The 25,448-nt window shown below is 43.7% G+C and overlaps 11 protein-coding genes across 11 annotated transcripts; 6 read left to right on the top strand and 5 right to left on the bottom strand.

Moving 5' to 3' along the window:
- Nucleotides 1-2,545: 2,545 nt before the first annotated feature.
- EAE97_003524 (uncharacterized protein) lies at nt 2,546-4,022 on the top strand (the record flags this gene model as incomplete). Its single annotated transcript, XM_038874036.1, has 3 exons — nt 2,546-2,667; nt 2,723-2,842; nt 2,894-4,022. 3 exons carry the CDS (start codon nt 2,546-2,548, stop codon nt 4,020-4,022), a joined length of 1,371 nt encoding a protein of 456 aa, XP_038734645.1.
- A 475-nt stretch (nt 4,023-4,497) lies between these two features.
- On the bottom strand, nt 4,498-5,842 carry EAE97_003523 (uncharacterized protein; the record flags this gene model as incomplete). The annotated part of the gene is made up of 4 exons (XM_038874035.1): nt 4,498-5,079; nt 5,136-5,446; nt 5,512-5,674; nt 5,738-5,842. The coding sequence occupies 4 exons, from the start codon at nt 5,840-5,842 to the stop codon at nt 4,498-4,500; spliced, it is 1,161 nt and encodes a 386-aa protein (XP_038734644.1).
- A 431-nt stretch (nt 5,843-6,273) lies between these two features.
- EAE97_003522 (uncharacterized protein) lies at nt 6,274-9,068 on the top strand (the record flags this gene model as incomplete). Its single annotated transcript, XM_038874034.1, has 3 exons — nt 6,274-6,291; nt 6,359-6,471; nt 6,521-9,068. 3 exons carry the CDS (start codon nt 6,274-6,276, stop codon nt 9,066-9,068), a joined length of 2,679 nt encoding a protein of 892 aa, XP_038734643.1.
- Nucleotides 9,069-9,787: 719 nt separating this feature from the next.
- EAE97_003521 (uncharacterized protein) lies at nt 9,788-11,635 on the bottom strand (the record flags this gene model as incomplete). Its single annotated transcript, XM_038874033.1, has 2 exons — nt 11,021-11,635; nt 9,788-10,876 (listed from the first exon to the last, which is right to left on the bottom strand). The coding sequence occupies exons 1-2, from the start codon at nt 11,450-11,452 to the stop codon at nt 9,788-9,790; spliced, it is 1,521 nt and encodes a 506-aa protein (XP_038734642.1). The 5' UTR covers nt 11,453-11,635.
- Nucleotides 11,636-12,191: 556 nt separating this feature from the next.
- On the top strand, nt 12,192-14,581 carry EAE97_003520 (uncharacterized protein). Its single transcript, XM_038874032.1, has 2 exons — nt 12,192-14,031; nt 14,086-14,581. The coding sequence occupies exons 1-2, from the start codon at nt 12,626-12,628 to the stop codon at nt 14,327-14,329; spliced, it is 1,650 nt and encodes a 549-aa protein (XP_038734641.1). The 5' UTR covers nt 12,192-12,625; the 3' UTR covers nt 14,330-14,581.
- Nucleotides 14,547-16,360, bottom strand: EAE97_003519 (uncharacterized protein). The gene is made up of 2 exons (XM_038874031.1): nt 15,601-16,360; nt 14,547-15,515 (listed from the first exon to the last, which is right to left on the bottom strand). The coding sequence occupies exons 1-2, from the start codon at nt 16,222-16,224 to the stop codon at nt 14,886-14,888; spliced, it is 1,254 nt and encodes a 417-aa protein (XP_038734640.1). The 5' UTR covers nt 16,225-16,360; the 3' UTR covers nt 14,547-14,885.
- A 900-nt stretch (nt 16,361-17,260) lies between these two features.
- On the top strand, nt 17,261-18,531 carry EAE97_003518 (uncharacterized protein; the record flags this gene model as incomplete). The annotated part of the gene is made up of 4 exons (XM_038874030.1): nt 17,261-17,319; nt 17,382-17,451; nt 17,537-17,632; nt 17,683-18,531. 4 exons carry the CDS (start codon nt 17,261-17,263, stop codon nt 18,529-18,531), a joined length of 1,074 nt encoding a protein of 357 aa, XP_038734639.1.
- Nucleotides 18,532-18,985: 454 nt separating this feature from the next.
- Nucleotides 18,986-19,756, bottom strand: EAE97_003517 (uncharacterized protein; the record flags this gene model as incomplete). The annotated part of the gene is made up of 2 exons (XM_038874029.1): nt 18,986-19,206; nt 19,270-19,756. 2 exons carry the CDS (start codon nt 19,754-19,756, stop codon nt 18,986-18,988), a joined length of 708 nt encoding a protein of 235 aa, XP_038734638.1.
- A 239-nt stretch (nt 19,757-19,995) lies between these two features.
- EAE97_003516 (uncharacterized protein) lies at nt 19,996-21,066 on the top strand. The gene is made up of 2 exons (XM_038874028.1): nt 19,996-20,272; nt 20,340-21,066. Exons 1-2 carry the CDS (start codon nt 20,032-20,034, stop codon nt 20,870-20,872), a joined length of 774 nt encoding a protein of 257 aa, XP_038734637.1. The 5' UTR covers nt 19,996-20,031; the 3' UTR covers nt 20,873-21,066.
- Nucleotides 21,067-21,921: 855 nt separating this feature from the next.
- Nucleotides 21,922-22,497, top strand: EAE97_003515 (uncharacterized protein; the record flags this gene model as incomplete). Its single annotated transcript, XM_038874027.1, has 2 exons — nt 21,922-22,055; nt 22,101-22,497. The coding sequence occupies 2 exons, from the start codon at nt 21,922-21,924 to the stop codon at nt 22,495-22,497; spliced, it is 531 nt and encodes a 176-aa protein (XP_038734636.1).
- Nucleotides 22,498-22,851: 354 nt separating this feature from the next.
- Nucleotides 22,852-25,444, bottom strand: EAE97_003514 (uncharacterized protein; the record flags this gene model as incomplete). The annotated part of the gene is made up of 2 exons (XM_038874026.1): nt 22,852-25,361; nt 25,417-25,444. 2 exons carry the CDS (start codon nt 25,442-25,444, stop codon nt 22,852-22,854), a joined length of 2,538 nt encoding a protein of 845 aa, XP_038734635.1.
- Nucleotides 25,445-25,448: the final 4 nt, after the last annotated feature.

The raw sequence follows: 25,448 nt of genomic DNA, 5'->3' as shown, positions 1-25,448 counted from the left end.
TTCGGTGTTCTAATAGCCAATATGTCATGGCGGATTTGTACAATCTAGAGTAGTAGTAGAGCATGGGGTCGAGGTGTTTAAACCTATTAGGTCGTTAACTTGAGGTACTTGGGTACTTTGCTTTGCCCGCAGCCCCACAGCTCTATTTTTTTTTTCTCTTCGTAGGAAGTGTACAATGTACTTTGTTCATTGAAGCATACTTCCCATAAGCAGGTAGTAGGTGGGTAGACAGTCAGCTACTACCATTGGTATATAGCTAGATGTATATATGCCTAGTCCTTCTCACAAGTTCACAACACGAAATATGAAATCAACAACATACCAGCAATCATAGTAATGATAATAACAGCAATCCAAACACGAAGCACAAACTAAGAAACAAGAAACATCAAACAAGAGCTGAATCAGGATTAGGATCAGATATACGTTGATGATATCAAAGACCCCTAGATGAAATGTGTAAATTGGGTGGTTTTGCACATTGAAGTTGCTCTGGATCACAATAAAATATAGAATAAGTTGACGAGTATTGAATCAATCACTGTGACAAATGTTCACGAGAGCATTTCAGCATAATGTACGCCAAAATAAGCTAGATAGATAGGCGTCGATAAAACTGCCTTGAGTGGTCTGGATGATACAGGTCATATAATAAAATGTATCTAATAATGCCTTCTTATTGATGGCCCTTTTCGTTGACATTGATATTGACGGCGTGAACAGAACAGAACAGAATTCGGGTAAGAGAGCCAGCCTGCCTGCTGATACTATAATCTCATTAAATATTTAGATCGGAATAACTCACACAGTAGTATAAATGATTCTTTGTTATGTCCAGAGCTTAAGCTTGAGGCAAACCGTTCGAGTGAGCTTCGATATTTTGGCCACTTGATCTATGTCTATTGTATCCTTTGTAAATTTACAACCAAACTCATGGGATTCTTTAAAAAAACGGAATACGGTGCACGATTGAGAGCAATTTCGGGTCGATTTGATTGGCGCTTAATCGTCTTCTTCTTTCCTTCAATCACATAGTGTTTAAACCGTGCTGCATGGAATAAGCAAGTCTGCAAATCTGATCACACTGCGCTTCTTCACATGAGTCAATCCTTATTCATCAATCATCACAGCGCTTGTCAAAGCTATAAAAAAAGTATATTATTGATTCAAAGGGATCTTATGTAGGCAAATGGATGTAGATGAAATTCTTGGCCTCACTTCAAATTTTGAAATTTGGGTAGATCTAGGCAGTTTGATGGCCGGGAGGCAAACACACTTTCGGGAATCGGAAGAGTGATTCAGAGGCAGGAGCGAGCGTTGGTGCCTCAAGAGTAGGCGTCTGGTTGTTTGTATTGCATCGCGTCGCATCACATGGTTGGTGATATGCATAACTTGATCGGGAGTGTCGTACTGTACATGAAGATCGATGGTCGTGTACAATCTAGATTCAGTAGCGGAGATCTCGTTTAGACAGCTATCAAAAAAGCTACACATAAGTAAAATATAACTTAGCATCATAGTTAAATAAACAAACCTGTAGTTATAGATTTCAGTGAGGTTATCTAACTTTCACAAAGTCTGGTATGTTAGGAATCAATGTACCCATGCATAAAGTCCTATCAACAGGCGAACAGATGAAGGGGCTCGGGTATCATAGCAGCTTGCGATTACGGGCGCTGTAATTCCATCTCCCTTTCTTTGAAGCAATCAATGACATCCCAAGTCGAATGATCTTAGACTTTCAAGATCGAAATTCCGAGATATATCATCCAACAATTATTCCAAGCCTTTATCCAAAGTCTACAAGAACAAAGAATGATTACTGAACATTACGGGGGAGGTAGATTCCGGTCTCAAATTACTTGAACTTGGCGTGTGTGTATTGGTGATAGCAATGGTCATTGTAGTCACCATCGCTGCGGTCGCATTGGATGATTCCAAGCTTATATATATAGCCTGATACATACCACCAGCGGTTCTTTTGATAGTTAGACCTTACCTGTTTCATCGTAGGAAGATAAATACTATGGGCTCTCCATCGTGTTCTAAGCCACTCTAATTTGAGTGATAAACATACGTAAGTCGACAAGTCCCTATTAGATTGGACATTGCGTATACGACAAAAAGACTTGAGTGTTATTAAGGAGTTTCGTCTGCTTCGATCTTTTGAGTCCCGATTAATGCCCGATCGTTAGTAATCATAGTGACACAAACACGTGACTGTGACAATCAAGTTTCATCACGGTTTAATGTAACTGAATGGAACTGCAGAGCGGGGCTAATCGTTGTCCATCCGGTCATCGGCAAAGAAATACCCCATAGAATACTGATTTTATAGGTATGTGGAAATCAAGCTTGAGCTTTAGGCTACCTGGTACACATAGAGAAGTAAATAAATCCCTCCTCCAAATCTCTTCTAGACCATGAGATAGGTCTTGGGTCCTGAGTACAACTCCAACCTTACTTCCTCAACAATATAACTCGCAGAGATCGAGTTCAGTTTGAGGTGGATATTTTCCCCTCCTATACGCATGGAATCGTCGGTATGCTGCGATCATTTTCGCAAAATGCTACCAAGGTGACAAATTTGGCATGTGTAGCTGGCCGTTTACAGCAATGCTCGAAGATACATATACCACCATGGAGACCTGCATCACCACTAGATGAGTATGAATATGAAGTTTCTATCTGAACTTTCGTACGTTTTTGCTGACCATGCCAGGTGGGTAGCAAAAGATGCAAGACCTATTAGTCTGCGCCAACTTATGGTCTTCGGACGATCGTTGACAGAAGCACGGCTTATAAGCTCTGCGAATTATGTGCGAACAGAGCTTCCCACCAGGTGAATAGAAATTCTTTCTACTGCTTCTGTAGCTTTGATTGACAAGGTTAGATTAGCACATCGTATACGAGACATGCAAACGCTCCCCTATGTCGTCGTCACCAATCCGCATATGAGTCAGGTCTACGAGTTATACTACAAAGCATTTGAGAGCTTGCGAAGAGTGCGCGAAATCAAAACCCTGGATGATAACGACAAGTTATGCAAAGTCATCAGCAGTACCCTACAAGAGCATCTTACCGTAATCCCAAAGCTAGCAATGGGCGTGTTGGAATGCCGAGATTTAATGAATCCTTCGGATATGGACAAATTTATGAACACAATTTTGCGATCGAGAATATCGCGACGAGTTATCGCAGAGCAACACCTAGCTTTAACAGAGACCTTCCATTCACATTGGCATTTTCCTGATGGGAAACCAGCGGAGTCGGAGTTTGTGGGCGAAGTCTTCTTAAGGTGCAATGCAAAGGAGGTAGTTGAACGAGTGGGCAGCGAAGTTCAAGCTTTGATGTCAGCTACTTACGGCCCCTCCACCATAATGCCTGAAATACGGCTTGCTGGTCATGTCGAAGCCACATTTCCATATATTCTAAGCCACCTAGAATACATTATCGGTGAACTACTACGAAATTCCGTTCAAGCAGTCGTCGAAAAACGGAGAAACGGCCGAAGCAATAACCAACCTCCTCCTCCTATCGACATAACAGTCTGCGAAGCGCCTCAGCATGTGATAATCCGAGTATCAGATCAAGGAGGCGGTATACCTCGAGATATTCTTCCGTATCTCTGGGCATTTAGTAAAGGACCTCGTAGCAACCAACGTCTCGAAAACCTCACCCGAGTACCAAAAATGGCGGCTACGATGCAAGAACTGCGCGTAACAGACAAAGCACCCGGGTCGCAAAGGAACGATGGAGCACCAGCGGTGGCAGCGACCGTAGGAAATGTCGGCCCCAGCTCCACAGCACACGAAACATCCCTTTCTTCGCTCACCAGCCGGCCTCCCAACCTCCGTCTGGGCATGGGTTTACCATTAAGTCGAGTCTACGCCGAATACTGGGCTGGGAGCTTAGAGCTACATAGTTTAGAGGGATACGGCTGTGATGCATTTCTACAGATTTCGAAACTGGGGAACAAGAATGAACAGTTAACAATGAGGGCTAGTATGGATGCTATATAGTAAGAAATGACGTTTTGAATATACCCGGAACGGTTTTCTTTGTATGCGATGATGAATAGCACCAAATCAGACTTACACTATTTTCTCAGCTTCATCTAGGCGTTAAAATTCATGGGTTTGTGACGGACGCAATGTACAGGCGATCAGACGGTTTAGGTCAGAGGGTGGTACACAACACAAGAGACGAATCATGAAAAGTAGTAGAGAGTATAGTGAACAAATTATCATGAAGAAGCATGAATTACATCGTGGCTAAAACTAGTGGAAATAGAAGCCTCTCATAAGAAGCTATTTAAAATTAAGAAGCCTTCTGAACGTTAACTGTCGAAGAAAAAAGAAAAACCACGTTGCAAAACGACCCGTTTTGCAACTCTCTCAGCATCACCTGCCATCATATCATCCATACTCGGGTGCCCCCGATACATCCTCATAATCCAATTTTAGATTAGAACATCCTCCCCCATGCAAGCCTTACTTAACGACGTCCGTGACTGCGAGTTGCGGCACTGCCTTGCATTTGTTCAAGTTCTTGTTCTAGGGATTTGATGGCAGCATGTGTACTCTCCAAATCCTTGTTCAAACGATCACGCTCGCTGATGAGCTTCTGCTCCCACTGTCTGAAACGGTGCTCCTCAATCTTAACCTGCTCGGTGAAACGCTTTCTTAAGCTCTCTTCCTCTTCCTTGAATTTGGGGTTATCAAGCTTCCTAGGTCTAGCTTCGCCGAATTTGCGAGTCTCCATTTGTTGGGCGCGGTAAGCCTCGTAGTGTGCTTCTTCGGTAGTGTGGATGAGATCAAGCATGTGTGTTCGGATGAGAATGGATCTCAACTTCTTGAAATCGCAGTGGTCTTCGTTCTCAACTTCAGCAACACCCCATGCGTATTGACGACCCTTAACGATACGTCCATCACTAGTCTTGACATCCTTCTCTGAGCCAATGACTGCAAATGGCATGGCAGCCATCAAACTTCGTGCATGTTGAGCAGCAGCCTCATCATCTTCCTCGATAGGTGGTGTGTAGATCTTGATACCTTGTGCTTCAATGACAGCTTGGATCTACAGAGATAACGTTAGCTTTGACAATGATATTAATGTACTAAGATATACTATACCTTTTGCTTATAACGGGCCAAATCAGCCGGGCTTAAGGTATCAGCCTTAGCAACTACTGGAATCAAGTTTACTCTTGAACTGAGTCTCTTCATAACCTCAATGTCGAGGGGCTTCAGAGTGTGGCCAGTAGGTCGGATGAAGTACAAACAAGCGTGTACACGTAAATCGATCTTATCAACACGGCGAGGCTGTTGCTCTTGCAACATATAGGATTCATGTTGATCGTCCAAAAACTCAATAATTGGCATCCAGGAGTCGCGATTGTTGACATAATCTCCAAAACCAGGTGTATCAATAACGGTCAAACGAACTAAGATAATGTCAACAATGGCCAATTAATTATCTCAAGTAAGCTGGATGTATAAAATTCCATACCCTTGAAGAATTTCTCTTCTAATTCAGCCTTTGTGATTTCAATCTCAACGGTTTTATCAACTTGCTTTGCGTGTCTGCGTTTGTGATCGGCATAGTTTTTGATTGTGGTAGAGAAAAGGGTATTAATGAAGGTTGTTTTTCCAAGTCCAGATTCGCCAGCAACCTACAAGAGAACATTAGTCTGAAGTTGCTGAAAGCTCTGAAAACAGAACAGAGAGTCACATACCATAATAGTGAAGGCAGCACCTCTCTTTGCGACAATCTTGTGTCTTTGATTTGGTAAATTCGCAATTCCGATGGGGGAAGCGCTTTCGGCGGTGGGTGGTGCCATAGTGATTATTTATTTACTGAATTCGAAGATTGTAAAGGTTCTTGAAGAAGAGAAAATAGATGGAAAATGTGTTGTGATGCCTTTGAAAATTAATTGTTGTCCGATATTGCTGTCGGTGGGTTTGTGGTTGAACGAACGGTCTGGTACGTACTCAGGAGAATAATAATCGTATCGCTGGGTTGAAATTCGAAGTACAAGCTGCCCCTGGGAATTGACTGATTCCTTATTTCGGCTAGAGAACCCCCAAAGGCCAAAAGCCACTAGAGATGCCAACAAGCGCTAACGATTTTTGGTTAGCTTGCTTGGAACTGCAGATCGGATTATCTTTTCGGATTAATTAATTGAAAAAAATCCAAATCCATGCAATGCGATAAGATTTTGAAGCTCAGAAATTCATCTCAAAATATTAATATGCAATTAAACCGGTAACAATGAAGACGGAGTTTAAGGTAAGTTTGATTTCATAACTTTCTGATATATCTAGATAGAATTGTTACTTACTAAATGCTCAATTAGTTCTCCAATCTCTTAGGGACTGTTTACAGCCAAGGCAACCTTCTCTTCAGTCCAGATGGATCATGTCTATTTTCTCCAGTAGGAAATAGAGTCACAGTTTTTGATTTAGTAAAGTAAGTTATGATCTCTTAAGTGAAAATTGATATACTAATAGGTTTTCAGTAATAAGTCGCATACACTTCCATTCGCACATCGAAAGAATATAGCAAGATTGGGACTTGCGCCGCGAGGAAACTTATTACTTTCAGTCGATGAAGATGGCCGCGCGATATTGACCAATGTACCGAGACGGATTGTCCTGCACCACTTTTCTTTCAAGTCAGCTGTATCCGTCATATCCTTTTCGCCATCTGGACGCCATTTTGCTGTGGGAGTTGGTCGAATGATCGAAGTATGGCACACACCCTCAACACCAGATACAAATTCGGAGGGGGAGTTAGAGTTTGCGCCATTTGTGAGACACAGAGTATATACCGGTCACTATGATACTGTTCAAAGCATCGAATGGTCGAGTGATTCTCGTTTTTTCCTTAGCGCAGCAAAAGATTTGACAGCCCGGATATGGAGCTTGGATCCAGAAGAAACTTTCATACCTACTACATTGGCGGGCCACAGGGAAGGTGTTATGGGTGCATGGTTTTCGAAAGATCAGGAGACTATTTACACATGTAGTAAGGATGGAGCAGTATTCCAATGGTCGTATATACGGAACCCCAATGCCCCCGAGCCAGAGGACGAGGATGAGGAGATGGAAAATCCGGATGACGACTCTCACATGCAATGGAGAATTACGGAGCGACATTACTTCCTACAGAACAACGCTAAGGTCAATTGTGTTGCATACCACGCCGAAACGAATCTTTTGGTTGCCGGATTCTCGAATGGTGTATTTGGACTCTACGAAATGCCAGAATTCAATATGATCCACACCTTAAGTATCTCACAAAACGATATTGACTTCGTCACAATCAACAAGTCTGGAGAATGGCTGGCATTTGGAGCCTCAAAGCTGGGGCAACTTTTAGTTTGGGAATGGCAATCAGAATCATATATCCTGAAGCAACAAGGCCATTTCGATTCAATGAATTCTTTAGTTTACTCTCCAGATGGACAAAAGATTATCACCACTGCAGACGACGGAAAGATAAAAGTCTGGGATGTGAATACTGGTTTCTGTATAGTCACTTTTACAGAACATACCAGTGGAGTCACGGCTTGCGAATTTGCGAAGAGAGGAAATGTTCTTTTCACATCAAGTCTTGACGGTTCGATAAGAGCATGGGATTTGATAAGATATCGAAATTTCCGTACTTTTACAGCGCCCACTAGACTTTCATTCTCATCCTTAGCAGTCGATCCCAGTGGCGAAGTCGTTTGCGCGGGATCTTTAGATTCTTTTGATATCCATATTTGGTCTGTACAGACTGGCCAATTACTAGACAGATTATCAGGTCACGAAGGACCTGTGTCATCACTGGCTTTTGCGCCAAATGGAGGTGTAGTAGTAAGTGGAAGCTGGGATCACACAGTCAGAATTTGGTCCATTTTTGACCGGACACAAACGAGCGAACCGCTTCAACTTCAAGCGGATGTATTAGACGTTGCATTTCGTCCCGATTCGCTACAGCTTGCTGTCTCAACCCTGGATGGACAGTTGACATTCTGGTCTGTTTCAGAGGCTGAACAGCAATCAGGTGTTGATGGCCGAAGGGACGTTTCAGGTGGTCGAAAAATAACCGATCGAAGAACCGCCGCTAATGCCGCGGGCAACAAAAGTTTCGGCTCCCTTAGATATAGCGCAGATGGATCTTGTGTTCTCGCAGGAGGTAACAGCAAGTACATCTGTTTGTATTCGGTAGACTCCCTTGTCTTATTGAAGCGATTCACCGTCAGCGTCAACCTATCCCTATCCGGAACGCAAGAATTTCTCAACAGCAAACTTTTGACCGAAGCTGGACCAGCCGGTCTTATCGATGAACAAGGCGAAGCCTCCGATCTCGAAGACCGCATCGATCGAACTCTACCCGGATCAACCCGCGGTGGAGATCCTTCCGCCCGCAAAAGACTCCCCGAAGTCCGCGTTGCTGGCGTGGCTTTCTCTCCAACAGGGCGATCTTTCTGCGCAGCCTCAACAGAAGGTCTCCTCATCTACAGTCTCGACACCATGCCCCTCTTCGACCCTATCGATCTCGATCTCGCCGTCACCCCCTCCTCCACCCTCCACGTCCTCAACATCGAGAAAGATTACCTTAAAGCCCTCGTCATGGCATTCCGTCTCAACGAAGCTCCGCTCCTCCGCCAAGTCTTCGAAGGCATCCCACACCCCAATATCGCCCTCGTAGTCGCTGAATTGCCAGTCGTTTACATTCCCCGTCTATTACGTTTTGTAGCTATGCAAACAGAGGAATCCCCCCATCTGGAATTTTGTCTTCTCTGGGTCCAATCAATACTCGTTTCCCATGGTCAATGGGTGGGCGATAATAGAATTCTAGTAGATTCAGAGCTGAGGATTGTGGGGAGAGCAGTGGGCAGGATTAGAGACGATTTGAGGAGGTTGGCGGATGAAAATGTCTACATGATTGATTATCTACTTAATCAACCGATCGAAAAGGGAATCGAGAGTGCAGATGCTGGAGAGAAGGATGTAGTGGTAAAAGATGTGGATATTAATGATGATGATGATGAGGCGGAATGGATTGGTCTAGATTAGGTTGTATCATATTATATGGAAGGAAAAAAAAATTATGCTGGTTTTTGTACCCATTCTCATTTATAAAAATTTGTTGTGTGTATTATCATGGTCGTTGTTTTTGTCAACCCCTGGTTTTGGATATCGCTGTGTATCCGTTAATCAGTTATCAAGATGTACACTCTGCGCTTTGATATCACAATCTCATCAAATTCTATGCTACATACATATAGATTTCCACCCCCGTAAAATCTCTATTCATTCAATACAGATCCTTCCCCCTCAAAACAAAAAAACATGATCAAGAAATCACCAACCGCTCTTTCTCTTCACTCACGGTCTAGTTGCACGGGAACTTTCACATCATGTAAACGTATGATTCATTGTATTTGATATTCCGTAAGGATAACTACGTATGAGTATATGTATATGTATATCTATCATAAAGCGCGAGTAGGTACCGGTATTATCCACCGCGTATACCAGAAATGATCTGCGAAGCAGATAGGGGTATCCAATATGCAGGGTGCTGCATGTAGGTATCCAATGCATCCGCTATGCTATAAACAAAATGCCTACCTGCCCGTATCAAAAATGAAAATGACTTCTAGGCAAAGGGTACTCCATAGGTACTCATTACAACTAATTTATTGCAGAGAGGGGCCGACCGTAGCTTCATAACAAGGAGAGATGTGTAGATATTCGCTTGGTCGGCAAATATCCGCATACAAAGCGACACACTAGACTGTACCCAAGCGATGACGCTCCCAAATATCAACCTCGACACTCTCGTTACCTTTCTCTAACCCAGCGATTTTCTCTAGTAAACGCCAATCACATGTCTCTATCCAATCACGTTTACCATTTGATCTCGTGAGCCGAAGGGCGCCGATTTGCTTCATGAACGCGATTGTTTGATGTGTTCTGCCGTGTTCGACGAGGGCGATCTTGCGGACTCTTTTTCCGGTTTTGGGACAGCGTTTTGGGAGGACTTTGCGGGTCAGAGGAACTAAAGAGGTGATGTAGGTTGCGCCGTGGGACTGGAGGAGGTCGATTAGCCAGAGGTGGGAGGAGATGCAGGGAGACAGTATGAATATTGCGTTGTGGAAAGCACAGTTTGTTGTTTGCTTACATTGGCCAGTGCCGGTAAAGATAGTTTTGGTAAGAGGATCAGGAGATTTTGATTTTTGTAGAGACCTTAATTGTTCTAGGGACATCCGACGAGATCTATGGGTAAGCCTAGTCGGTGTCTTTTGAGGAACCTCGATATTTTCCGAGCCTATTGACGGGATTTTTTGTGGTAGTGTCTGCATAACATTTAGGGAAGATATGGTAGAATCAGACAAAACGAGAGATCTTGTTTGTCTTCTTGGTGGAGGCGAGATCAGTTGTGGGGACTTGGCTGGTCGCGCGACCGATGGAAGTGCCACAGTTTGGGTGCCTTGATCTTTGGTAAAGGACCGTCTTGGTTGAATAACACTAGGCATAATGATTCCTGTCTCACCCCGTCTTCGAATAGGTATCAAGTTCTTGACATCAAACTTAGCCTTTACCTCCAGATCCCGAGGAAAACTCGTGTGAACTGCTGTAACTAAGATATCGACTGGAACCTGGAACCCGAAGTCCTTATGAATGATACGAGTGAGCCATTTTCCTTGAGAGCTTTGAAGTCTCGAGTATATCTGTCCAAGGCGGTCCCAGGTGTCTCTGTCATTGGGATCTGCAAGAGACTTTATAGTGGCTGAGGACCCTTCGTTCTGAGCAGCAATGGTGATTAGGGTATCCTCGATTTCTTGCACAGTGACTTTCATGTGCGCAAACACTGTCTCCTATGAAAGCGTTTTAGTAAAGTTGCCATGTGAGGGTTTATATCACATGAAGAAGCCCCTGGTTATATCCCACTCAAGCGAAACGCGCGCTCATTCATGGGTAATTTTAAGAGAACAGTTTCCCTTCAGAACTAATATACTGACCTGATTCGTATCTCGACCTATATACTTCATGATACATTGTACACGATAGCCTATATCATTCCTAACTAAATCATCGCGACCAGCCTTGTGATTCCACACAGGTACCAACGTCCCGTCTCCCTCTTCGAGCTTTTTGAATGTGGCACGTTGTTCGACAGTCATATAAAAATACCTAGCAAGAAAGCGTTCGAAGGCTACTTTGTCCACATTGTAGTCTCGATCATCCAGGACCTCTGGTTTGAGGGTAAATAAAACCGAAGGATCGTCTTTATACATAGCATCCAAGGTATCGCGATGGAGTTTGAACCAACGAATCCAAGCATCACTCACCTTCTCCTTCAAGAGTTTTGGAAGCAATGGTGGAAATCTGCAGATCAAACCCTCGAGTTCATCTAGGAGTTTACATACTTTGTAAAATGGCAGACTTTTCATTGTAAGAAAGGGTGTTAAACATAAGCAGGTGGGATAAGATGTGCTGTGCTGATGAGTAAGGAGATGAAAAAGATGAACAGCAATATGAATATGTGAAAGTGTTCATATTTTGTAAGGGAGTATGGTTGTAGTTATGGAAAAATGAATGTGTAGGGATATCTCTTTGTTATAACACTAGGTAGTCCAAGTCGCGTCGAAAGTTTGCTGTAGTAGAAAGGACACTAGATACTACCTAGATAGACTAGGAGACACGAAAATAGCTCGAAGTCTCGTGACCTTTTGATGCTTTCAGTCGGAGTTTATAACATCCGACTTTTGATGACTGGATGATTTGAACTTTACTTGCTTGCTGCTTTGATCTTGAATTTCCCCTTTCTCGTTGAAAAGGGCTAGACTGTCTTAAGGTTATTAATTTGTCTAAATTCAATGGAGAGTTCATCCCATTTGTTTGTTTTTTCATTCCTCATCCACTCTATCAAATTTCAATGCCATCTACACCAAACTTCAGGGTTATTCCAAACCCATCCATCCCCAGAATTTACGGGACGGGGATATTCGTCACGTGAACCCAGAATGATACTGAACTGAGTACCGGTACCTTGAGTCTTGACAACTAATAAGTATCTACTGGTACCTAGGCAACCCAAGGATCAGCTAACATATTACTGTAATGATAAATCATAAATCATAAATCATAAATCACAATAACAATAACAATAACAATTTCAATTCAAATAGACAAACCTAGAACAATTTCAACAAAATACCTAGGTACCTACTAGGGACTCAAAGACTGGAGCAAGACAGAACCGTTGAAGTCTTTTCTGGCTTGACTTCACTCACAACACAACTCATCTTTCTATCTTCAAAAAAACAAGTTTCCTTCTGGGAATGATTGCGTCTACTTCCATTTCTCTTGTACGATGTTTATGATCATCGCATTCATTTCTATGTGATCAAAAATCAAAAATCGAAAAATATCCACCACCCAATTTTCTATTCCTTTATTCATCTCATCTCTCTCTACCTTCACTTGTTCGCTTTCATACTCCTTTTTGGTTATTTGTTGACATATCGGCTCCCCTACTGGCCAAATGCATAACGATTAACTATACGATTATTCGATTACGATAGTTAACACAAACATAAACACAAGAATTTCTTCAACATTGAATGCTTATATTCAAAATTACTTTCATTCCACTATTCTGTGATCATTATATATACTTATCCTCTCCAATATGCACAATGGATTCATTCCACGATCGAACAACCTCAATTGATCGTGCTTCTGTTGAATCAATTCTAACAGGGGCCGATCAACCTACTGATGTACCAAGTCCCCATATTGGTACTTCACCCAATAGAGTAAACTTCTCTACAAACCATCCACCTCGACCCATTGTACGACCAGATCGTGCACTATCCTATACTTCAAGAAGGCCGAATCGTCTTTCGCTAACTTTCCCCGTTGCTCCAAGCAATGGCCTCGAATCAGTCAGAGCTACTCCAACTTCATCAAATGCTCCATCAGTTCCCGGCACACCTGCAGATCCCAACGTTATCCTGTCGCCAAATGATTCAAATGGTTTTCTAGTCGCCCTAGCTAGTCAGGAAAGGAGGGTCCTCGAACTTAAGGAGGAGCTGGACAAAGCTGAAAATGAGCTCAAGCAGTTGAAAAAACAATGGGCGAATCATGAAGCAACAAAGAAGAGAGCAGAAATTCGCCATGTCGAGAAGCTTCAACCTGTGCAAACTGAGCGCGGGTCTGCTGACGAGAATGCACTTACGACTCCAAGACAAAGCATCGATATGGATCGAAAGAAAGCTTTTCTTGCCAATCTTCCTCACTTACCGAAAGATCAGAAGAATCCACGAAGGAAAATCATTACTGGTGGTCATACTCGTACCCTTTCGCTCCTTTCCCCAGAAAGAATGACGCACAATTCTACACTTCCCGAATCGACCGGAACAACCTCAGTCGACCTTCCAAGAAGCACAACTATGCCGGATACAAGTATTGGTATCTCCAGGGTCAACACAAATCGAGCAAATAGACATTCATACCAAGGAGGACTAGGAGTGACACATGGAGTGAAACAGATTACAGAAGATGTTAAAGCCGGACTATGGACTTTCCTTGAGGACCTTCGACAAGCTACAGTAGGAGACGAAGCGGTAAATGGCACAGCGAACAAACGATCAAGCTTGGATGCAACACAACGCGGGCTAAATAAGCGAATTAGTAAGGGTAGTTTACGAGGACGACGAGGAAAATCACCAAGACCAGATCCATCATCACAAAGAACATGGGATTCCTTAACCGGTGATAATCCCGCTCTGCTAGATTTGGGAGGCGCATTATGGCAAGATCCCGATACTCTTGCGGCACCCATGAAACCCACAAACGTTCAAAAGAAACGCGCAAGACCGATTTCATTTCCTACTGCTACTATCGACGATGATGATTGGTCAAATTGGGATTCTCCAGCTCCTAAATCGCCCATGAGATGGAGCGGTAGTTCTACATTATCCGGTCCAGTGACTCCCGGAAATGCAAGCGGCGAAGATGAAGTAAAGTGAGAATTTCATTCTGTTCCTGGCATAAGAATATTTTCGCTAACCAATCATAGCATTATGGACTCGAACAACCCGCCAGACTCGCCCTCAAGAAGGGATGAAATTCCATGGCCTGCTCTCGATCAATTGAAACCGGGCAATCTTAAGAAAACTGTATCCACAATGATGAATCAATGGGAGAAAAGTCTTACTCCACCTCCTGAAGAAGCAACGTCTGAAGATTTTCTTACCGGTTCTCCTCGTGTTCAAGTGGGACGAGAACGAAATGGATCCAATTTTGCCGAGACAAATTCTTAATGTGTAGAGTGATTGGCTGGTATCTTATGATGATGCTTTCTGCGTATAATGTATGGAATGGGATGAAAAGGCTGGATAGCACGAGATGGGATTGGTAGGAGATCTGAGATAGATTGTTACTTTCTATCCTTAGTTTCTAGGTAGATCAGACAAGACTAGACCAGATGTCTGTGCTCTGATTGATGATAGATGATTTTGATGAAGGAATGAAATGATTTTATTGCCTACTTGTTGTTGCAGTTTGTTGTTGCAGTTTGTTGTTGCAGTTTGTTGTTGCAGTATGGTGTTCAGGTAGCGAGCGTATGGGTTTTTAATCGTCAATTACATTAGATATCACCCACTTCCAAAGAAGAGATTGTGTATTTGGATATTCAATTTCGTTTTGACATTCAAGTGTCGCGATATCTATCGATCATCAAATTGTAATCTCACCATCTAGATACCTAGCATAGACTACTTACAATCCCTATCACTGCGGAAATCTTCTAATTTCTATATCCTCAGAATCTAGCTCACATGACTTCTATGTAACCAACCAACAATATCTCACCTCCCCTTAAATCTTAGGACTCTCACCCAAAAAACCCTCTGCAACCGCCTTAATTAACTGCGTCGCAATGGCCGTGACGGACGGTAACCTTAAATTTCCCTCCTTATACCCCTCGCTAGCTGGTTCTCCCAACGGACTCGTTCCGTTCAACAACGCCTCCCTAATCTCTTCCATCTCAAACCACTTCGCATCTTCCAATTCAGGGTCATGCTCCAGATGAATCTTCTCACCATCCGGCAACGCTTGGGCAATAGCACCAATCATCAAGTTTGCAGGATAGGGCCAGGGTTGGGTACTATGAATGACCACACGACCGAGCTTCACTCCGGATTCCTCCCAGACCTCGCGACGCACGGCTTCCTCGACGGATTCGGCGGGCTCGCAGAACCCGGCCAGCGCGCTGTACCAGTATTGCGGCCAGCGCTTTTGACGGCCGAGCAGAATGCGTTTGCCGTCGTGGCTGACGACGGCCATGATGACGGTGGGGTCTGTGCGGGGGAAGCAGAGATTGGATACTCCCTTGCGGGTTGCGCAGGAGGCTCTTTGGGTGGGGGTTGCGGGGGTGGTTCCTGCTTGGGCGGTGGGGAGAGAGGCGAAATCGGTGGGGGGACACACGCGTTTGGTGCCTGCGTTGATCTGGGATTTTATTAGTTTTTGGTGATATTTTGAAGTGGAGATTATGCTTTTGTTTTCGTCTCCAAGGAGAATAGAGCACACTCACAGAAAGCGTAGGTTGTCCGCATCCGCCACAGAAAGGATTCCTAGCATTCCAGTCCAGAAGCGCTCGTGCCTGGGCGAAAATCGCAGCTTCTTGTGCGTCGAGACTCATGAGGATTCTGCCCTCTTGAAATACCAATCCTTTTTCCTGCATGGCTTTCACCACGCTGTTTGCTTCGTTTTCGTATGTTCCTTTTGGGGTCACATCGATTGCAAAATAAGGAATTCCGCTGTAAATCCCATGCTTGAATCCATCTTTATCTTTACTCCGCTCGTCCAAGCCCAGGAATAAAACTAAGGGTAAGGTCTTGGAAGAATTAAACTCTTTGATCATCGTCTCCTCATCTTTCTCAAACGGGTTTTGTCCCGTCAATCCCGTGATGTCGGAGTGAGAGGAATAGGCCAGGTGACTGGGATCTTTCGTCAGCGGAGCGAGATTGTTGAGAAGGAGGAAGTTGGTAGCGGGATGCGTGAATGCGCTGGAGATGAAATCATGGTTGGCGCGGAGGAAGGAAACACGGTTGAGAGGCGAGCCGGAAAAGTAGTTGGCTACTTCGCGGCCGAATTTGCGGGATAGCATGGAATCGACGTCGGGGTGAGCAGGGGATGGGAGAGAAGGTTCGGGCATGGTTTGGATATTGTGGTTTAGATGGTGGCGAGGAGCAGAGTGTTCTGAAGGGAGAGGGTTTATATATTATAATGTCTAAGAGTACCCGAAGAGAGAGAGAGAGAGAGACGGACCAAATCTATAGCAAAGGAAATAGTGGGGTGACTACTCTATCTTTTATCTAAATTCCGACCCTCGGGATTGCTAAGCCAACACATTTCGATTTGATCGTCAGCCACTTATTAATATGAAATTGTTCATTCAATTTGTTTGTTATGTTACCATTACCAGAGTCATCTCGAGAAGATGGGATTAGTATTACAAGCCGAGGGGTAGTAATCTAGATAAATAGCCGTGAGACTTTGTCTTACTATCGGAAACCCCTCTGTTTCTTAAATTCTCCGATTCACATCACTCACATGCGACCTCCAAAGTCTTCAAATTCGAGAATAGTAACTGACTTAGTTATTCAAAATGACTTATTCAAAATGCATGTACTCGTACTCGAGTAAATAAAATAAATAATGACGTCTTTCCTTCCTTCCCCCGTCGAGCTCCGACCGGTATCCAATTGACAGCTACCCCAGTCCCATCCACCTCTAATCGGACAAGCGTCCGCATCATGTGATGACCATTAGTCATGTGAGTTACAAACGACCTACAAACCTTGCTTTGAACAAAGTATCTTTCACCGTAATGAATTGTCTCCTTCAGCAGAATCTTCAAAACGCTACCCAGACTTTTCACTTCATATCTCGCTCCTTTGCTGCGATTCGGATATCAGAATATCCATCATTCGAGAAGTTGGCTCGACTTGACGGCATTGCGTTACTTTTTCGTGTCTTACCATTACTAGAGAGGTTTGGTAGACCGCCACATTTACATCAGATCATACTAGAGTTGGGTTAAGATATCGAGTCATAATTTTTTCTTTGCTTTTTTTCGATAGCAAAATTTGGAGAGGGAGAGATTCTTTTTCAAAAGACTTTCATTTTTGGGTTGTCATATTTGATATATTTACAATTCTTTTGAGATTGGGTCTATACGAAGATTCAAGATGATTCCTCCGACTCAGAATTTGAATTTGGATATTACTGCTATATCGGGGATATGTGGGTATGTGTCAATCGAGCTTTAGCTTAGAAACTTTAGATGAAGGAGATGCTGATGGGAATTAGTTCGATATCGATTGCTTGTTGGATAGTGGTATTTAGTCCTCAGATTATTGAGAATTGGAGACGAGGCTCGGTGAGTACTTTCATTGAGATTCTGTTTGCAAGCCAATTGGGTTATTGGAAGCAATTGAATGAGTGCAATGTGCTAATATCAATAGGCTGATGGATTGTCTCTACAATTCATTATTATATGGCTTGCCGGTGATGTTTTTAATATCTGGGGTGCTGTGCTCCAAGGTGTTCTCCCTACAATGGTAAATATTGTCCAATTAGTTTCACGTGATATCGATGTTAACATCATTAGATTATCCTCGCCGTCTACTACACCATAGCAGATATAGTGCTTTTAGGTCAATGCTTCTACTACAAGGGCTTCACCTGGCGCGACGAAGTTAAGCCGCCACCATCCCCACCTAAGCCCACCTACGCAGCAATAGCAGCTAGTACGCCCAGCGAAACTACAGCGCTCCTCAATGGCCTAGAGAGAAGACATAGCGGCACTTCTGTCTCAGCTCAACATCTCTCTCCCGTTGTTCCGCTTCTTGACCCTTCTTCTAACGATACACCCACCACCAAGAAAGCCAAAACTTCTCCAATGCAAACCTTCCTCTTCAATTTCTTTAGCATCATTCTCGTCTGCATTGCCGGTGTTCTTGGCTGGTGGATATCCAACTCCTCTTCCGCCCAATCCCACAAAACACACGACAAACACTCACCTACTCACACCAGCCCAGCCTTTTCCCCCTTGGGACAAACTTTCGGCTACCTCTGCGCCATCCTCTACCTAAGTTCCCGTGTCCCCCAACTTCTTCTCAACCATCGTCGTAAATCTACTCAGGGAATCTCAATGCTTTTCTTCTTATTCGCTTGTATTGGAAATCTCACATACGTCCTTTCCATCTTCGCTTACGAAGCCCCCTGTCTCACAGCCTCGAGACACGGACACTCAAAGTGCGAAAGCGGCGAAGCACGATCCGAATATCTTCGCTATATTGCTGTAAACGCGAGTTGGTTGGCAGGTAGCGCGGGTACCTTGTTATTGGATGCGGGTGTTTTTGTACAATTCTTTTTGTACGGAGATGGAGAGGGAAAGATGGTGGAGGAGGAAGCTGCTGTTCAAGGGAACGGCGTGACGAATGTTGTTGTGGCTTAATAGGTCTTTGGTTCGGGGGAGAAAGTGTCGAGATGTAGTGAGAACTGAAATTGTGTAGGAATTGGAAGCTCGAAAGGAGATGAGGCGTGATGGCTGTGGAATACTTGTGTTACTATGTACACTACACATGAGACGACGATTTCTTACGAAGATTGGAAAAAGAAAAGGATCTTGGGTGCATGGGATGGGGTGGGATGAATTTGCAATTTAATTCTGGGCACAATAGCATGTCAAAAAAAAAGGGTGGCATTTTGGAAACTTGTATCATATCTAAAATTGCATCAAGGTTGCGATCTCGATTTAAAGAACCACAATCCAGTAGTTAGCCAGAAAAATAAACAAGAGCAGGTGATGGGCTGTTTACAAATAGGAATCGGATTCGTATATCATGTCTTCAGCCCACTGTATATTTGACTGAACATCAGGATCATTCTGTTCTCAAATCGTCTCTCAGTCAGTCGATCTTTGCCATATCCGTGAGCTCTTTCTGGCGTCGAGAAACCTGTTCGTCCAGACGGAAGTAGCAGCCTGCAACTTCCTTGTGAATTTCTCGAACCTTTTCGAGGAGATATTGGTAATTTACTTCCTGTCTGTTCACCATACATTGCTTGAGAGGTTGTATGAACTCGTCACGAAGCCGCTTGTCTAGTCCCAAGAGGGTCGCAGTCGCGCTATCTGCAGTCAAAAGACTGTATTAGAACTGGACGCTCAAGATTCTTTGGGCTGCAAATAACTTACCTAGAAATGCTTTGATCTCCGAATCATTTAACATAAGTTCTCCCATCATCCGGCCCATCTCAAGCAATTCTTCGTTAGACTCTGATGATGCTTGGGTAGGAAAATCCCAACCTTCCATTGGAATACTGACTTGCCATCTCGAACTCGCATCATGTTGCAGATCCCAGATAGCACGATCTAATTTCGATGCAGGTTCATCAAGCTTTACTCTATCTTTATTTTTGAGCAAAACTGAGATCCAGGGCCGTTTTCTTCGGGCAATTTCGAAAAGCATTAATCGACCACGCCGGTAATTTGTGTAAATTTCCCCCGCAACGCCAACTGTAGTCAGTCCATTTCTGCCACTGCGACTTTCGACACCATAACACGGTAGTACAAACTGCGCCATTCCATCAGGATTGCTTGAATCATTCTGTGCGATGACGGCAGAAGAAGTATCGTAATAATCGGCAGCATCGCCTTTGATGCCCCCAGGGTTTTGCACCATCGAAAAGCAGGAATTCAATAGATTAGGCAAACGATGGATTTATATGACCCAAGAATTCGATCCAAGCGAATCGTACTTGGTGAGCATTTTACTCACGAGCTGAAAACAAGTAATGCTGCTCTGCAGATGGTCACATGAGCGCCTGCATATTACCACGTTATTGCATAAGCAAGGATTGAACCAAAGGCGAGAAATCCACCGAAACTCGTTTATCAAGTGAAAATTCGCTGCCTCGATCAATACCGCAGTAATTTCCAGAGAGGTCGACATTTGCTATGAGTGGACCGAGAAAGCCAGGAGCTGGGATCATCTCAGAGAAAATGACTTATGAAGAGCGGCTATTTCATTATGCTTATACGATAGAGGAACCGCATTTCCTGGCATTCCGTGGATTGCAAAAGCTCAACATAGTCCGTCTCCAAAATGAATTGGCAAGGAAAAAGGGTAACACGTGGACAAACATGGCAGCGTCTGACGATGTTACTCGAGATCTCAGTTCAACTTTGCACCAGTATGGTATGTTCCGCCCCAAAATACGCAAAGCAACGTGAAACCCCAGATAAATAACACACCTCTTTGAAAGCCGATGCAATTCGAGATTATGCCTTTTTCTCTAGCCTTCAAAATATTACCGGATCTCAGGCACATGAAAAGCGTCAAGATCTCACATTTGCCTTTCCCGAGATTGCCACCTTACCAGGGGATCCCTTCAACTCAGTTTATCGTCGTCTCCCAGATCAATCGTTGATACCAGTCGACCCTCTGAGGAAGTGGCTCAAAGCGCATCTCCCATCTCAACTGACATATACCAAGCGCGAGCTACTCCTTCGCACAGACGAGTATCTCAAAGGCGAGCCACCAGAACAAGTTTCTCTCTTCGTCGATAAACTTGCACGATTTATAGTCGCCTTTACTGGTGGAATCAGTCTTGTAGTTCCCATGCTCATTATAAAAATTGGGAAGAATTTGACGAAGAGTTTAGTGACGACGAGTATAGCTGCGGTATTGTTTGCTGGAATCACAAGTCTCGTCCTCCGCGCAAATAACACGGAAACCGTCGCAGCAACTGCAACATACGCAGCCGTGCTTGTGGTTTTTGTTGGGACAAGTGGATGATAGATCGAGTTGGATATTTTGACTATTGAAAATGAATTTGAGACATAGCTTTTGGTCCACCAGTGGGTGTACAGACTCACGGGACAGTACAAAAATAAACTTGTGAATATCTTTTGATATATTGAATCATTTATTTTAGGAATTGTTACAATTCTTGAATAGAGATGAAACAATCAAAACACGAATTCTGATATCAAACAATTCAAGAATGAATTTATGAAAAATATTGAAAATTGGGAAGTGTCCCGTCAGTCCATGCACCCACTAGTGGTCGCGACTTCCGTTTGTGTACCGTCACGTGCGAAATCTAACGATTACTCATCCGCCTCCCTGACCTCCATCCGACATGCTCATTTCACACAATGAACCCTCTTCTCCAGGGAACTCTACTTTGTAGATTGTACATGATACCGCGCGCAAGTGCCGCGCATAGGGGTGGTAAGAAGTTCGGACGAGAATCTTTAGTCTCAACATGACACTTTATGATTTTCTTTACCACTTTTCTGGATTGCAGATCTTCCTCTAGCCCCGTCGAGGAAACAGGACTTCCCCAAAATCTTCAAGCAGAAACCTCCTGATTCTAATACAAGCTTACTTGTTGCGCGGCACTAAGTCTTAGTTCGCGTTGAAGTTGCCTTTACAATGTGATTCCTGGCTTTTTGTGGTACGAGATAGAAGTTCGTATTTTTGACTCTATCCTAAAAATCATGCTTTGTCGCTCTTGATAGAACTCTATTCTAAATTGGTCTGGCCCGGATTCTATGATCGTCATCCCGCCTCGCCCGCATCATTCTGACTCCACCCCCACATGTATTCTAGCTTCCCGTTCTGTGGGAAGATCTCGGCATCTGGATTAGGCTGAAAATGGTCTTGAGATTATACGATTAGAATGGTGCTATGGCGGCTGTTCGATCCTCTCAAGTATATACTTTGTATTCCTCATTTCTGCAAGAACGGTTTCCGTTTTCACATATTAATTTTGTGTTCCTAAATACAAAAATTCCAGTCCCCGTCTCTTCTACATACTATTCATAATATAATTATCTACAATGCCTACCGTCCACGCTAAAACCGACCCAGCGATCCTCTCCCAATTCGAGAAAGACATCAAAGATGTGCATCTCATTTACGACTACGCAGCTCACGACGCGAATGGAAATCCCGAAAAATGGAAATATGAAATGTAATCCCTGTCTATCCTGTCACAAAACTCCACTAACACTCCCAGGTACTTTGCCCACCCGACCCTAATAATCTACGCCATCCACGGGGGGCCCATGGCCGGGCGTGTCAACTACCAACGATGTTCTTTCCAGTGTATCCGTCCCGGTGCTCTCTGGCAATGTAACTGGCTAGAAGAAACCGGAACAATCTGTTCTCTCGTCTACGACATCCCGAATAAGAAAATCAGTACCTTACTTGCATTTTCGCAAGGACATTGGGAAAATGCAAAGGAAGCGCATGGAGATAAGCGGAACTCGGAGGATTTCGAACGGTGGAGAAAGTTGGGAAAGATTGGAGGACCAACGGATAGGTATATGTTGAACGAGCAGGCGGATATTCTGGAGGCCTTTAAGGGGAAGGGGGATTTGGGGTGGGTGGAGGAAGATGTGGAGACTATGTGAAGAGTTGAGCTGGTGCACATCTTCACTTTGGCGAGTTTGAAAGTCAAATACTAGTGTTGGTGTCTTGCTCGTTGAAATTATTTCAACGGCGATTTTGTGTATGAATATAAACATTGTGAATACCTAGCATAGTCGGGACCACGATTTACATGGATAGCGTCCAAAATTTGTAAGAACATCAGTGTAAAAAGCCCAGAAAAACGTTTCAGGTTATATCATTATTGGTTTGTGTATAAGATTATTTTGTACATGGAAATGACCCGTAAACGTTCCTTCCCATCAGACCAACGCCCCATCACCATTTATCCTCATGCCAATTTAACCAACCATTTTGCGCCCATAAGGAATAAACCTCTAATCTGCAAGTTTTCTCTTTTGTCGCTCTCTCTCCATTTTCTTGAAGAAGGCAGAACTCTCTCCTTTGTTCTTCTTCAGATCCTTGTTTCTGCTCCTATTTTGCTCAACATATGCCATATCCTGCCCACCAGCCAAATCTGCGAGTTTGCCTGCAGTTCTTCTAACATTCGACTTCTTCTTCGGTCTAGGTTTGCCGTCGTTTCGATGGAATAGATCATCTCTGAGATCCTCCTGGAACTTCTCCTCGTCCATGTTGTGAAGCATCACGTTTTGTAAAAGCTCTCTTCGGTCCTGAGGAGTGTTGAATGCGAGACCAGGGAGATCTTCAATACCCTGGAGATGAGTAATGGCTTTGAACGCATATCCTTGGTCGACAAGGAATGCTTGTCGTTTTGAAGAATAATACATCTCTTTAGTATCTTTCGAAACTAAAGAATAGAAGAATGCATTGAAACCTTCGTCGTTTCTGCGCTTTGCTCTCAGAATTCTGCCCAATCTTTGTGCTTCCTGTCGACGGGAACCAAAATGAGACGAAATTTGGATGAGACATGTTGCTTCAGGTAAATCGAGAGAAGTGTCACCAATCTTCGACAGAAAGAGTGTATTAATATTGGGATTGTGTTGGAAATTCTCCAGAATTCGAAGACGTTCGGTCTGAACCGTACCACCATAAATGAAAACTTTCCCTAACTTTTGAGCGTAGACGTGCAAGGCGTAAACGTTGTCAGAAAACACAATAATCTTATCGCCACGCTTCTCATGATAGTCTATCAAAAACTGACACGCCTGGAACTTCCGGGGATTCATTGTAGATATCAAACCCTGCTTGCGACTAGGTGCTTTCAAATACTCCGAGTGAAATTCAGTAGTCATTGGGCACCAGACTTCAGCACATTGAACTCTAGCAATGTGACCTTGAGCTGCGAGTTCCATCCAGTTGGCTTCATACAATTTGGGACCGATCAAGAAGTTCAAGTCTTCAATTTTATCATCCTCACGAAGTAAAGTGGCCGTCAAACCTAATTTCGAATGAGTTTTGATTGATGATGTGACTTTTCTGAAAATTTGAGCAGGGACAACGTGGACCTCATCTAGAAGCATCAGTCCCCATTCTCTACTCGTCAAGAAATCCATCATCTTTTGGGCATCAAAAGCTCGCGCACGTGTCTGCGTGACCATAGAATAAGTTGTGACAATGATACCGGTACTCCTTGTGAATTTCTCTTTGTGGTCCGAAGTAAATACCGCAATATCAGCTGGATTGATGTTGGACCATTTCAAAAATTCCTGTCGCCATTGAACAACTGACATAGAACTTGTGCAGAGGACAATGACACCCTTCTTGATCGTGCAAGCCGCGGTGATTCCAACTAAGGTTTTTCCAGCTCCACAAGGCAAGACAATAATACCACTCTTAGCCCGACCGTTACCAAACATTTTACTCAAGCTTTTCTCCTGGTAATGTCGAATTTGGGCACTAGGCCTCAAATCAATCTCGAGATTGGGATTGACTTCATCATTGCGAAAATCGTATTCTTCGAGTACAGGCAGTGCGAGGTCCAGGCATCGTTTTTGTACCGCTTCTACGCAGTTATCAGCAATCTCAAACGAATGAACTGCCTCTTCTTCGTCATCATCATCGTCCTCTTCATTAAGCTTTGCATAAATATCATCCTGCGTAGGTTCTTGTCCTGCTTGCTGTCTATCTGTTACACTCTGGCGTCTATCTCCAGTTTGTTGAACTCCAGCTGCATTCTTCGTTCCTGGGATAACCAAGGCACCCATACTAGGTGCTATAGTTGTAGTTGTGGACCCTTGAACCCTGAGCGGACCAATTATAGGATCCGAAAGAAGACGTTGTAGCAAGTCAGGATCTGAAGTTTCGACATAATGTTTTGTATTCTTAAGGACCAGCTTGACTTTGCCATAACTCTGAGAACAATTGATGATGAACTTTTTAACATTCTCAGGTATAGGTATCTTTGAAAGGCGGTCAAGAACATTAACGATATCCTTTGGATCCAAGCCAACTGATACAGCGGCATATAAACTATGAGGTGTTAAAGCATATTCGTGTAGAAAGCTGGGTCTCGACTTTGGCTCTGCTATTGTAGTCAGGAAATCTTGAGCATGCGCTGCTAGTGGAGAGAAACTTTCTAGGATAATGCGCGCCTTTTCAGGATCTATCCATAAAGGACGATTTGCGTGATCAGGCTTTAGTGATAGGTATGAAAAATCGTTATTGCCAAAGTGGTGACTAGCAGAGTCCCTAATTAATTTGGAATCCGATCTTGGCCGGTAACTCTCTGCTGAGAATTTATTTATAGTCTTTGCAATACTGGCTTTCTCTTCCTCTGTAGCTTCTAGACCTTGACGTTCAAGTTCGTCTACGGTACCATCTTGATAGTCATCATCACTATCACCACTGCTCATATTACTACGAGGGGTTGCAGGTCCTGGTGTAGAGACAGCAGAGTCTTTGTTCGATTTGGTAGAGCCTCTCACACCTGGGAGTTGTTAGTCATTACAGATTCATATTAAAGCAAGTATCCAGCCTCATACTTGATGTGGCTTTCCTTTTTGGAGGCATCTCG

Source organism: Botrytis byssoidea (genome assembly GCF_014898295.1).
Source record: "Botrytis byssoidea strain MUCL 94 chromosome Unknown BBYS_006, whole genome shotgun sequence".
NCBI lineage: Eukaryota > Fungi > Ascomycota > Leotiomycetes > Helotiales > Sclerotiniaceae > Botrytis > Botrytis byssoidea.
This window is presented reverse-complemented; position numbering and strand designations above follow the sequence as displayed.